The 13,613-nt window shown below is 46.1% G+C and overlaps 1 protein-coding gene across 1 annotated transcript in view; it reads left to right on the top strand.

The window, feature by feature from the left end:
• The window catches only part of LOC126177206 (methionine aminopeptidase 1), a 139,342-nt gene that overhangs the window by 92,631 nt on the left and 33,098 nt on the right, over nucleotides 1-13,613 (top strand). Inside the window, exon 5 of the mRNA XM_049924438.1 lies at nucleotides 9,507-9,729. Within this exon, the coding sequence (XP_049780395.1) occupies nucleotides 9,507-9,729 (223 nt within the window). The remainder of the gene's footprint in view (nucleotides 1-9,506; nucleotides 9,730-13,613) is intronic.

Below are 13,613 nucleotides of genomic sequence, written 5' to 3'. Positions count from 1 at the left end.
CATTTCCTGAGAGGAACTGAAAAGTGAGACTACCAGAGCATGTCAAGGCAGGTTGCCTACTTCTAAGGGTACGGCTTTATCTCCCAAACCCAAAGCAGTGTTTTGAATGCCAGCACTATGGGCACACTACTCTTGGTTGTAAAGGAGAAGCCACTTGTGACAAATGTGGTAAAGCTGCCCACTATGGAGTTGGTTGTTCCTATTCTCCAAAGTGTGTCAAGTGTTCTGGGGATCACCCTGTTTGGAGTAGAGCCTGAAGAGTTTTCCTTGAAGAATGGATGATCCAGGAGATAAAATGATGCAGCACATCCCATACAGTGAAACCAAGAAGTTATCAAAGTCCATGTAGCCTCCCATGTTCACTGCATCCTTTTCTTCCATTCTCAAGCAGCCAGTCTAGAAAGCCGATGCCACTACACAAATGGAGGTTGCTAGTGTCAGAACAAGCACCTGTGTCAGCCAGTGCACTTGCGCTGCTGCATTTCCTTTTAAGCTTGTCCCACCCCTCATAACTTCAGAAAAGTCTGTGGCTGCTGATATTGTGGAACTTCCTGCACCTCCAAAAATCAAGTCTTGCCCATTGCTCAGCACTGCCACTACCACTACCACTTCAAAGGTTGTCCCCCTGCGGGTTCGGGGGTTAGAATAGGCCCGCGGTATTCCTGCCGACTAAAAGGAGTCTCACATATTTTGGCCTTATGTGATGGTCCCCTCTCGGGTTTGACCTCCATATTTCTAAATGATTCCGAAGAGCGAGCCAATTGGGGAAGGGCGCCTTACGTGGTGCACTCTATCCTTCGTGCATTGAGACCTTTAGCTGGCTTTTTCGTCGTTGCAATGGTGTCCCGCTCGTTTTCCATCTCTTGGGCGAGGATACGTCCCTGGGTGCGATTCCCACGCTGCACTCTGCAGTGTTTCTTTTAACTGCGACGACGACCTTGGACAGTTTTGCACCTAAGATCCAGCACGGTAGCCAGTCCGTTTTGGTGGGGCCGCCATGTACCCTCTTGGTTGTAGCCCCCTGACAACACAGGGATCGCTCTACTGATGCCTGCGCTGTTAACTCCCCACGTATGCCAAGGAGTAGATGCCCGTCTCTTGGTTGTAGCCCCCTGACAACACAGGGATCGCTCTACTGATGCCTGCGCTGTTAACTCCCCACGTATGCCAAGGAGTAGATGCCCGTCTCCCTGGGGCATCAGGACTCCCGGCAATGGACATCCTGCCAGGTGGCTATTGCTGCGGCTGGGTGGCGCCTGTGGGGAGGGCCCTTGGTCGGAGTAGGTGGCATCAGGGCGGATGACCCGCAATGAAGCGTGGTACATCATCTCTCGCTGGCGGCCAGCCGCCAGCAGTCTCTAAGCGTTCTCGGGCTCAATTTAATGCTGAAAAGTACAATCCGAAAACGTTCCCCTCTCTGGCCACGCCGTGTGAGGAGCGTAAGTCTCAGGGTGGAGGTAATAGTTATTCACCCCGATTCTTAGTTTGTACGAGAGCTGATGGGGAGTCTTTTCTCTCCACAAAGCCTCAGTTCTTCGTCGAGCATTTAGAGGACAAGTTTGAGGAGGTGGAGGGCTTGTCAAAAATGCGCTCTGGATCGGTCCTGATCCAAACGGCATCCTCTGCCCAGTCACGACGGTTGCTTGCTTGTGACAAGTTGGGGGATGTTGCTGTTACGATCACGCCGCTTAAGAGTTTAAATATGGTTCAGGGAGTTATTTACCATAAGGACCTTCTTTTGCAGTCTGATGACGAGCTGCGCGCCAACTTAGAGCACAGGGGTGTACATTTTGTCCGGCGCGTTCATCGGGGTCCGAAGGAAAATCATATAGCTACCGGTGCCTTCATCTTGGCCTTTGAGGGTGATACGTTACCGGAAAAGGTCAAGGTGATGGTCTACCGATGTGACGTCAGGCCCTATATTCCTCCCCCGATGCGGTGCTTCAAGTGCTGGAAGTTCGGCCATATGTCTTCCCGCTGCACTTCCAGCCTCACATGTCGAGATTGCGGACGCCCGTCTCATCCCGATACTCCATGTGCCCTGCCTCCCATCTGTGTCAACTGCAGGGAGCACCATTCACCTTGCTCGCCTGACTGCAAAGTCTTTCAGAAAGAGCGCAAAATTATGGAATATAAGACCCTGGACCGGCTGACCTATACTGAGGCCAAAAGGAAATATGACAGACTCCATCCTGTGAGAATGACATCTTCTTATGCAGCTGCTACGACAACTGTGCTAGCCCCATCAGTTTCGAGACTTCCAGCCAGCTCGATAAGCAGTAAGACTCCTCCTGCCCTTTTGCCTGTGGGGGGGGCTCTACCCAACCGGTTGCTCCTGCACCACCTACCTCAGGAGCAACCTCCTCCCACCCGTCGGGGACGTCCGTCCCCGCTTCTCAGCCGGAGAAGCGTCTAACTTCTTCGGCTACTCTCGCCCGTAAGAGTTCCCTTGGGACCCTCCCTTCCCAGGGTTCCACCAGCGGGAAGGATGACGGCCGCCAGTGGCATAAGTCCTCACCAGCGGCCGGGCGTAGGGCTTCACGATCCTCCTCTGTCCTGGAGACTGAATCGGCGAAGCCTTCCCAGCCGGTGCAACCCAAGGTTCAGCGAGAGAAGTCCAAGAGAAAGACCTCTAAGGCCAAAGAACTTGCGGTGGCGCCAACCCCACCGCACCTTTCGCGCTCTGCGTCTGAGGGTGCAGTCGAGATTCTAGCGTCCGCTGAGGACCTTGATCTCGCTGGTCCCTCAGACGCCATGGATGCCTCTCGTATGGGTACTGAATCAGTGGCAGTGAGTGAACAAGCGGCGTAAATTGCCTTCCCAGTCCTTTCACGCCTTTCTCAGCCATGGACAATATCATCCTCCAGTGGAACTGCGGCGGTTTTTTCCACCATCTTGCTGAGCTCCAACAACTTATCAGCCTTCACCCTTTCTTCTGCATTGCTCTTCAGGAAACTTGGTTTCCAGCAATGCGAACCCCCGCCCTCCGTGGCTATCGGGGTTATTGTAAGAACCGGGCAGCATATGAAAGGGTGTCGGGTGGCGTCTGCCTCTATGTCCTTCACACTCTGCACAGCGAGTCTGTCCCTCTCCACACACCTTTAGAGGCTGTCGCTGTTCGGGTGTGGACACCACAGGCTGTTACCGTCTGCAGTCTTTACATTCCACCAGATGGTGATGTCTCGCAGCATGTCCTGGCTGCGCTGATAGCCCAATTGCCGCCACCTTTCTTGCTATTGGGCGACTTCAACGCCCATAACCCTCTGTGGGGTGGGTCAGTGGCAACAGGTCGAGGCGCCATCGTTGAGCATTTATTGTCGCAGCTCGATCTCTCGATTTTAAATGATGGTGCCTTCACACACTTCAGTGTGGCGCATGGCACATACTCCGCCATTGATCTTTCAATATGTAGCACTAACCTCTTACCGTCTGTCCAATGGAGTGTGCATGACGACCTGTGTGGTAGTGACCACTTTCCGATCTTTCTGTTACTACCACAGCGTCACTCTTCTGGGCGCCCTAGCAGATGGGCTATGAATAAGGCTGACTGGGACTTGTTCTCCTCCACTGCCGCTTGAGTCGGCCATCCGTACTGCCTTTGCCCGCCGTCAGCACCTGGTCGCTGTCTTTTTCGACATGCGGAAGGCATACGATACGACATGGCGTCATCACATCCTTTCTACGCTTCATGGATGGGGTCTTCGGGGCCCTCTGCCGATCTTTATCCGCAATTTCCTGTCGTATCGTACCTTCCGCGTGCAAGTCGCAGCCTCCTATAGTTCCACCCACGTCCAGGAGAACGGTGTGCCACAGAGTTCTGTTTTAAGTGTCTGCCTGTTTTTAATAGCCATTAACGGGCCTGCTGCGGCCGTGGGAAATTCTGTCTCTGCTTCCCTGTATGCTGACGACTTCTGCCTTTATTACAGCTCTACTGGCATTGCAGCTGTTGAACGTCAGCTACAGGGCGCTATCCGTAAGGCGCAGTCTTGGGCTGTAGCGCATGGGTTTCAGTTTTCGGCAGCCAAGACCCGCGTTATGCATTTCTGCCGGCGCCGAACAGTCCATCCTGAGCCGCGGCTTTATCTTGCCGACGAACTCCTTGCTGTGGTGGAGACCCACAGGTTTTTGGGGGTGGTTTTCGATGCCCGGTTGACTTGGCTGCCTCATATCCGGCAGCTTAAACAGACGTGTTGGCGGCATCTAAATGCTCTGAGATGCTTGAGCCACACCCGCTGGGGCGCCGACCGCTCTACCCTGTTGCGGCTCTACCAGGCGTTAATCCAGTCCCGTCTGGATTATGGGAGCCTGGCTTATGGCTCAGCATCCCCATCTGCGTTACGGGTGCTGGACCCAATTCTCCACAGCGGGATACGCCTTGCCACTGGTGCTTTCCGCACCAGCCCTGTGGACAGCGTACTAGTGGAGGCAGGTGTACCTCCACTGCGGTTCCGGCGCCAACGTTTGCTGGCCGCTTATGCTGCCCATGTTGTAAGCTTGCCCGGGCATCCAAATTATCGTGTCCTGTTCCCGCAGTCAGTCGTCCATCTGCCAGACCGTCGGCCCCGGTCGGGTTGTCCGATCGCCGTACGCGTCAAGGAGCTTCTCTGCGGTCTTGGGTTTTTCCCTGTTCCACCTCCTTTCCGGGCGCCTCTGCGTACACCCCCGTGGTGTGTTCCTCGCCCTTGCCTTCGGCTCGACTTGGCACAGGGCTCGAAGGACTCGGTCCCTCCAGAGGCCTTCCGCCGACGCTTTTATTCCATCCTGGCCACGTATCAGGGCTCTGGAATTGTTTACACCGACGGTTCGATGGTTGCTGGTCGTGTCGGGTATGCGCTAACTCTAGGGGACCATTCCGAACAACGGTCCTTGGCGGCTGGCTGCAGCGTTTACACTGCTGAGCTAGTCGCCATCTTTCGAGCCCTAGAGTATATCCGCTCCTGCTCAGGTGAGTCCTTCGTTATCTGTAGCGATTCCCTGAGCGGTTTACGAGCTCTCGACCAGTGTTTTCCTCGTTCTCGTCTGGTGATGGCTATCCATGAGTCCCTGCATACTCTTGCGCGTTGCGGCCGCTCTGTGGTCTTTGTGTGGACCCCCGGTCATGTCGGTATCCCGGGCAATGAACATGTTGACCGCCTGGCGAAAGAGGCCACGAGTAAACCATCTCTGGATGTTGGCCTCCCAGAGGCTGATTTGCAGGCAGTCCTCCGCCGAAAAGTTTTTGCGCTTTGGGACGCTGAATGGTGCGATCGGATTACACCCAATAAACTCCGTGCCATTAAGGAGACGACGACTGTGTGGCGGTCCTCCATGCGAGCCAACCGCAGGGACTCAGTTGTCCTTTGTCGGCTCCGCATTGGCCACTCCCGGCTAACACACAGTTATTTACTGCGCCGGGAGGACCCTCCTGTATGTCGCTGCGGGGCAGCTTTGACGGTGGCCCACATTCTGTTGGCCTGCCCCCTTTTAGCTGTGGTCAGGCAGACATTTGCGCTGCCTGATACGCTCCCTGCCGTTTTATCTGATGACCCTGTTATGGCTGCCTTAGTTTTACGTTTTATTAGGGCAGGGAGTTTTTATTCTTTCATCTGAGTGTTTCTGTTTTATTTTATTTTTTGTGTTGATTCTGGCCTTTGGCCTATGATTTTAAACTGATCTTTTAATTTGTTTCTAAGTGGTTGGTTTTTCCTTTTTTATTTCTATGGTCGGCCAACCACTGTCACACTCTGTGTGGTTTTAGTTCGTTTTGTCTTGTCCTTGTCTCCGTTTCTCTTGTTCTGTATCGTCTGTGATCTATTCTGTTCCTCGTTTTTATTCTCTGTGGGTGTTCTTTGTATTTGGAAAAAGGGACCGATGACCGTAGCAGTCTGGTCCCTTTCATCCCCCAAACCAACCAACCTTCAAAGGTTGGGTTGTGGCTCCATAGCTGCCTCAGACAAAAAAAAATTGAAGCTGAAGGCAAAGAATCACTTACTGATGGAGACTGGAAGTACACAGTTGTCTGATGTTGACATCCTTCTATCTGATCTCGAATCTTCTTTGGAGGCTTTGGAGCTTGATGTTGATGTGGGGCAATCAACTCACCCCAAGACTGAGCCTCCACCCATTGTGAGCTCCCCTGCACAGAAGTCAGTCAGAATCAAAGTGCTGCCCCCATGATATATGGTTCCCATTCTCCAGAAGAACATTAATGGGTTCAGGGCACATTTGGAAGAACTGAAACTGCTAGCACAGAGCCAACCTTTGTGCCTGTGTTTACAAGAAACTCATTTTAAAGATACTGATGTCCCTGTGCTACAGGGCTGTATGCTGTACCGAAAGGATGACCTGACCGAGGACAGAGCCAAGGGATGGAGTTGCAGTCTTTGTCACTAATGTGCATCACTTTTCTGCTCTCCTCTTGACTACTGACCTGCAAGCAGTTGCTGGTGATGTTCATGTGTATCAGAGGATTACTGTGTGCTCGCTGTATCTCCCTCCGCAGGATGCAATCGACTCTGAGGCTCTCCTACATGTCGAACACCTCTCATGATTGTTTTTCGTACTGGGAGACTTCAATGCCCATCACGTCTTGTGGGACTCGAACTCTGGATTTTGGAGAGCATCATGACATCTCACAATCTCATTTCTGTACTGCTACCGGGTGATTCTCAGCCATCAACCACTCTTTCTGCTGTCCACCCCTCGCAGACTCTGTTCAGTGGTAGGTCACTGACGACCTTTTTCTAGTGACTAATTCCCACCGCGTTTATCTATTGGGTGGGGTATTTCCTGAAGAGAAGCCACCAAAGTGGATGGTCAGCAAGGCTAACTGGACACTGTTCAGCCAGCTGACTGTATTTAAACATCGCAACAACATCCTGGAATGGGTGTACCACATAACACGAGTGATTGTAGCAGTGCTGAAACGTATGTCTGCAAACAACACCCAGAGACATTGCTCAGATGCTGGTGGTGCGTTTTGCGAAATCTACTATGAATGCCAGCCAAGTTCCAGCCTTCTGCCACTACCGTGCGACTGTAGAGAGAGGCAACTTGGACTTCAAACCCCACTATGGGGAGCAGACAGGGAACTTATGATCCAGTTTTATAGGGTTTCACGCATCTGCAGCTGGATTATGGGTGCACGATATATGGATCGGTGAGGCCTTCTTATTTGGAGATCATTGATGATCACCTTGAGGTGCTCAGCTGGCCTCGGGTGCTTATAGGACCAGTCCCAATCCAGTATCTGTGCTGATGCTGGTGAACCGTCACTCACCATCTTGTGGCAGCTCCTCATGATGCGTCAGGCATGTAAGTTCCTTGCAACTTGGACATCACCCGCATACCACACTACTCGTCCACATCTGGAATGCCTTTTCTTCATCCGACCACAAGCCACAATGCCGTTTGGGATTCGTGTGCAGCATATGCTGGAGTCAATTGGTGTGGAGGAAGTAAGACCGCAACTCCAGGGTTTTAGCAGCCTGCTGCCCTTCTTACTACAGAAGCCCAGGATAATTTTAGTTGCGGTGCAGTACAGGAGACATTGCTGTCCTGCTGCTGTTTTTAATAAGATATTTTCTGACAGTTTATATGAGCACAACTACTATGTAACTATCTTGACAGATGGGTCTAAACAGGGGGCCTCAGTTGGTTACTCTGTCATTTTCCCGGAACATGTCTGACTGCCTCAAGCATTTGCCGTCTTCGATGCAGAATTATATGCAGTCTTGCAGGCCCAGGAGCAGATGAGGAATTCTTCCAGTGATAAATTTCTTGTCTGTTCAGATTCTCTAAGTGCCCTTAACTATCTGCCCAGCAGATAAAGTAGTCCAGAATATCCAGGATGCCATTCTCCAGTTGCAACAACTGGGGAAGGAATGCCTTTTTGCTGGGTACCAGGACACATGGCACTTGTGGGGAGCGAAAGGGCAGATCTCTCAGCCAAGGAGGTGTGACGTGATCCTAATGTATTTCGGTGTGGCATCCCTCTGAATGTTATAACCTCGCTGTTAAGCTCAAGAGTCTTGCTTCAGTGGGAGGATGAGTGGCTGGAAGTGACAGACAATAAGCTCCATCTAGTAAAGCCCACAACACTGCCATGGTGTACCCTCTTCCAGCACGATGAGTGGATGAGGTTCTCCTCACTCGTCTTTGCACAGGCCGCAGTCCTTTGATGCATGGCTTCTTGCTCTGGCGGGAGGACCCTCCAGCGTCTGGTGCTTGTGGCATGCGGATCACTGTGCACTAAATTTTATTAGACTGTGTTTTATTTATTTATTTATTTATTTATTTTGAGTGGTCAGTAACATTTTCCTGTGCTTCTCTTTTAGCTGCTTTGTTGTTTCATTTTTGTTTTCATATTATTTGTAGCTACTTTTACTCTTTCTCTGTTGTTTTTAGAGCATGTAAGATAGTGATTGTATGCTCAGTTTGAGTGCATGAGTGTGGATCAGTCTTAGATGTTTTAGCCACATTAGTTTGTTTTAATAAGTATAAGGATGTTGATGAACTTCCCATTGAGCACCCATAAACTCAAAGGGTAATTATTATTATTGTTGTTGTTGTTGTTTTCCTGCTGTTACTGAGAGCAACCTGCTCCACTCTTCCTCCTGTCGAGCTTCCTATTACCTCTGCACACTGTCCCATCTCCCATACATTTGCACTCTTCCAGTTATAAATTTAAGGCATTTAAAAGTATTTTAATGAAATTTCCAAAACCCATTGTAAAGAACACTCATAATGAGAAAGCACTTGAACTACAATTATCATAGGTAAGTGCTGGTGTGCATACCATATTGACCTTCTTTGTTATTGCAGACAGCAGCAATAAGTGTAATACATAACACATTACTCGTACAATATAAGTTACAGCTGAAGGAAACACTTCATCTATATATTCTTCCATGCTAAGTCATTTAAACTGTGTATTAAAATTAAAGTATGTATGAGGGCATATGCTGTAGTTTGAAGATGCGATTTTATGCCTAAGCATTCTCATGTTAAAATAATTTGCTATATTGAAAACTGTTACAGTATCTGATTTTTACCAGTTGCACAAAGTTAAGGATAATCTCAGGTGACACTTTTTTTTATTAAGAATGAAAAGGTTAATAATCACAAGCTTAAACGGTCATCCTTATTGGTGCATTTTGGTACTGAATATCTGGTCTTTTAGTATCACAAAAATGTCATGAACTGTACTGTGCTTGACAGAATTAAAATTAAGTAGTTGACAGCCATAACAAAATAATATTGCATGTGCATAAATGTTAGGCAGTATTTGTTTCTGAAATCTATTTGTAGGTTTAATATTTCTGTGGTATGGAAGGTAAAGAGATTGGAAATCTGGTTGTATCTATTAATTTGATACGATGCGTAGGAAAATTATTAGCTGCTACAGGTTGCAGATGTTTCAGTTTAAAAATTCTAGAATAGTAATCAGCAGAAAATCCATCTATTTGCAGATATTTCCTAAGATGGTGGTACAATTTTTACAGTCATCTCTTTTGCTATTTTTCCAGTTAGGTCGTGAGGTCTTAGATGAAGCAGCAGCTGCTATTGGCATTGGTGTTACTACAGATGAAATTGATCGAGTGGTACATGAAGCATGTGTGGAAAGGGATTGTTACCCTTCTCCACTTAATTACTACAACTTCCCTCGTTCATGCTGTACATCAATCAACGAAGTTATTTGTCATGGAATTCCTGACTTACGGCCCCTACATGATGGTGATATCTGCAATGGTATATTTTTATTTATGTCTATATAACTAACATTGGATGAAAAATTATTGACAAATCCTAAATGTCCCAATCTGTGTACAAAAATCACAAAGGAACAGATAATTTGCACATTATAATGCTCATTAACCCTAGAGTGGGCATGCCTGTGTATAATGTGCGCCAACCAAAAATAAAATGATTTTGCGCATTTCCCTTGTTTCACAATACCGAGCGAGGTGGCGCAGTGGTTAGCACACTGGACTCGCATTCGGGAGGACGACGGTTCAATCCCGTCTCCGGCCATCCTGATTTAGGTTTTCCGTGATTTCCCTAAATCGCTTCAGGCAAATGCTGGGATGGTTCCTTTGAAAGGGCACGGCCAATTTCCTTCCCCATCCTTTCCTCACCCGAGCTTGCGCTCCGTCTCTAATGACCTCGTTGTTGACGGGACGTTAAACACTAATCTCCTCCTCCTCTTTGTTTCACAACTGCAGACTCATACCTATTCCTTCATTATTGCTTTAGGTAAAACAGCTATAAATTGTGTTGTCATACCTCCAAGTGAACAGCAGTAATATAAAATACAAAGTGAGGTAGAAAAAATTTAAGATCCGTGCAAAAAGTGACCCCAATTATGAACTAGCAACATAATTCTACATTGAGGCAGTTTTCTAAAAGATAACTAGTGATCAAATAAGTGGCTGGCTGGGATCTGGCAGCTGCATTGCTTAATGCTTAGAGGACAGTGTTTTATAGTGAAAATTTATTTCATTATTGTTTAATAAAACAGTGGTTTAGCTCATATTATTTAAGTTTATTTTCTCATTGTTTAAATAACCTTGTATTAAACTGTGAGTTTGATCACACATGTTTAGTTTGGTAACATAACGACAAAGCCAGCTACTCTATACATGTGTACAAAGTGTGCTGCGCGCTTGCTCATGTTGTGAAAAAGAGCACGCCCGCTCAAGGGTTAAGTACGATTTGTGTATGTGCTCCTCTCCTGTACATTGTTTTCAAGAAACTTAATATATACTGGCCCATAAGAACATCATTTGCATACCACTTTACATTATTAGTTAGTTATTGCAGGATTTTGAGTAATTATTCACTGAAGTAAATTCTTTAAAGTGGAATGTAGTGTACTTAGTAATGGCAGATGTCACTTATTTATCATTCCATTCTGTGGGTGCAAGCAAACAATAATGGTTAATTTTTAAATAGTTTGTGCTGGCATTCTTGTTTCAATTTTATTAGGTGGTGTTTGATTGTATTACTTATAAGTGGCTGTACACAGGAAAGGGAGACTATCCTTTTGGTAGCCAGGGATTTGAAAATGGAAATGATCATCCAAAATTTGATGTGCACAAGATAAATTAAACAATGATCATAGCTGGCAGTAGCAAACATCGTTGTGTTAAAATTATTTGACCGTATGCGCATAGTACTCGAGCTTTGGAGGTTCAGTACAAATTTGTGTGTATTGATAGTTCATCCATTACAAGAATTGAGTCTCAACAATTTTTAGCCTATTATCGATATTGAATATGGCAAGATTCCGGTCCCAGGAATTCTAAGGCTTTCGAAAATGTCTTAGTTGTAAGTTAGACATTGGAAAATCCAGGATGGAATCTAATAATATTAGAGAAGAAAAGTTGCTACTCACCATATAGCAGAGATGCTGAATTGCAATAGCCACAACAAAAGGATTCAGACAATTATAGCTTTCAGGCATTAAGGCCTTTGTCAACAATACACACACGTAGACGCAACTTGCACACATGTCTGCAGTCTCTGAGAAAAGGGGTCATAACAGATGGACAGACAGGTGGATAACAAATGACAGAATAATTTTTTCATGTGATATAATTACAATGTAACAATTTTCAGATTTTTTCCTCTACTTGTACTGTTAAACTTTGCCTCTTGCCAAACTTCACGATTGTAGAACAGGAAGTACCCTACAGGTTTTGATGAGCAAGTTTGCAAGTATCAAAATACATGACATAAATGACCATATTTTGTGTTTACATAAGCTTAGAAGCTAATATTTAATACACCACCAAGAGACTATAGACCTTTGTATGTGACATGAATTTCAACCTGATACATATGCAAGTTCCAGAGAAAAAGGGGTCATAACAGATAGGACGAACAGACACAGTCTGGTAACAAATAACAAACTTTTTTCGTGTGGTATAATTACAAATTAACTATTTTTGTATTTCTTCCTTTAGTTGTACTTGAAACCTTGCTTCTATGCAAATTTTTTGACTCTAGGTCAACAGAAGTAACCAGTGGGTTTTGTTGAGTGAGTTTGCTAGTATCAAAATATGTGACATAAATGACTGTATATTTTGAGTGCATTGAGTTACAAGCTTCACTTTTTTTACATCATGAAGGAACAGTAGATGTTAATGTGTGATATAAGTTTCAACTTGATATGTCCACCCATTCCTGAGAAAAATGGTTTTGAACAGTTGGACAGACAGATGACAAAGTGATACTGTAAGGGTTTCGTTTATGCATGTTGTGGTACAGAACCCTAATGAAACAATCCTCATATTCTAACAGTGGAATAGAACAGCTGCTCATCACATAGAGGAAGCATAGACTGGCAGGCACACATGTTTAAATATAAAATCAAACAGTGGATAATCCAGGACAGAATGTAACAATATTCTGAAAGGGATAGTTGTTACTCACCATATAGCGGAAATGCTGAATCACAGATAGATTCTTCTCCCCCCCAACACACACACACACACACACACACACACACACACACACACACACACACACACACACACACACACACACACAATCGGCAACTGTTATCTCTGGCTGTGGATACTCAACTGCAATGAGCAGCAGTCTTGGCTGGAGTAGGTTGTGGTGTTACAGGGGAGGTGTGGGGAATGGCAGGAACAGGTTCATGGACCCTTAGGTGCAGCTCTGAGAGGCTGTACTTGGAAGGTGGAGGGGGAGAGGAGAAAGGAGAGAAGCAGGTAAGGGGAAGGATTATGTACATGCACTGGAGAAATTGCAGCCGTATGTGAGGCTGGAGGGGGAGCAGGGAAAGATATAGAAGCAGGTGGCAACTAGCAAAGGTTTCCACTTGCACAGTTCAGAACAACTTGTATTGGTGGCAAGTAACTCCTTTTGTAATTGTATCAGGCGTATCATAAAGTTTTAGTTATCACACTTAAAAAATGTGATAGTTTGTGTTGATTTGTTGTTGTTAATTCTTTCTGCAGTCACCCTCCAGATTTATGCATTTTTCCATATGTTTCTCGAACTTCTGCCTTGATTCTAGATGTCTGTCCATTTTACATTGAACCACTCATCCACTTCATTAATGACGATGTCTGTATTGTCAAATTGGTGACCACGCAACAGATCCTTTATTTCTGGGAACAGGAAATGTCATTTGGTGCAAGATCCATAGAATATTTATTAGTTTATTTACTTATACATATAAGGATAATCTGACAATAATACAGAATTTGTAAAGGTAATACAAAGTTAATCAATGGGCCAAATTATAACACACAATATATATAACACACTTTAAGAATATAGGACAAATAGCCTATGGGGATAGGACAGGAGGTAGATTGTGGTCTTGTTAGGGAACTGTTCTGGCATTTGCCTTAACAATCCAGGGAGAACCACGGAAAATCTAAATCAGAGTGGTCGGACAGATCAGCTCCATCCTCCTGAATACGAGGTCAGTTCCCCAACAGCTGCACTGTCTCATTCAGTAATTCTCTAATGCATAATGTTTCTTCATTTACAAACAAATTGTTTTATATAACTTCCAATATAAAACATATTTTTTTTCTTCGCTGTGAACACTCACCAGTGCTGCTGTCAAACTGAAAAGCTAATCCAACAGACATTAC

Source organism: Schistocerca cancellata, chromosome 1, assembly GCF_023864275.1.
Source record: "Schistocerca cancellata isolate TAMUIC-IGC-003103 chromosome 1, iqSchCanc2.1, whole genome shotgun sequence".
Taxonomy (NCBI): Eukaryota; Metazoa; Arthropoda; class Insecta; order Orthoptera; family Acrididae; genus Schistocerca; species Schistocerca cancellata.
The sequence above is the reverse complement of the archived record's forward strand: the minus strand, read 5'-3'. Positions and strand labels throughout refer to the sequence as shown.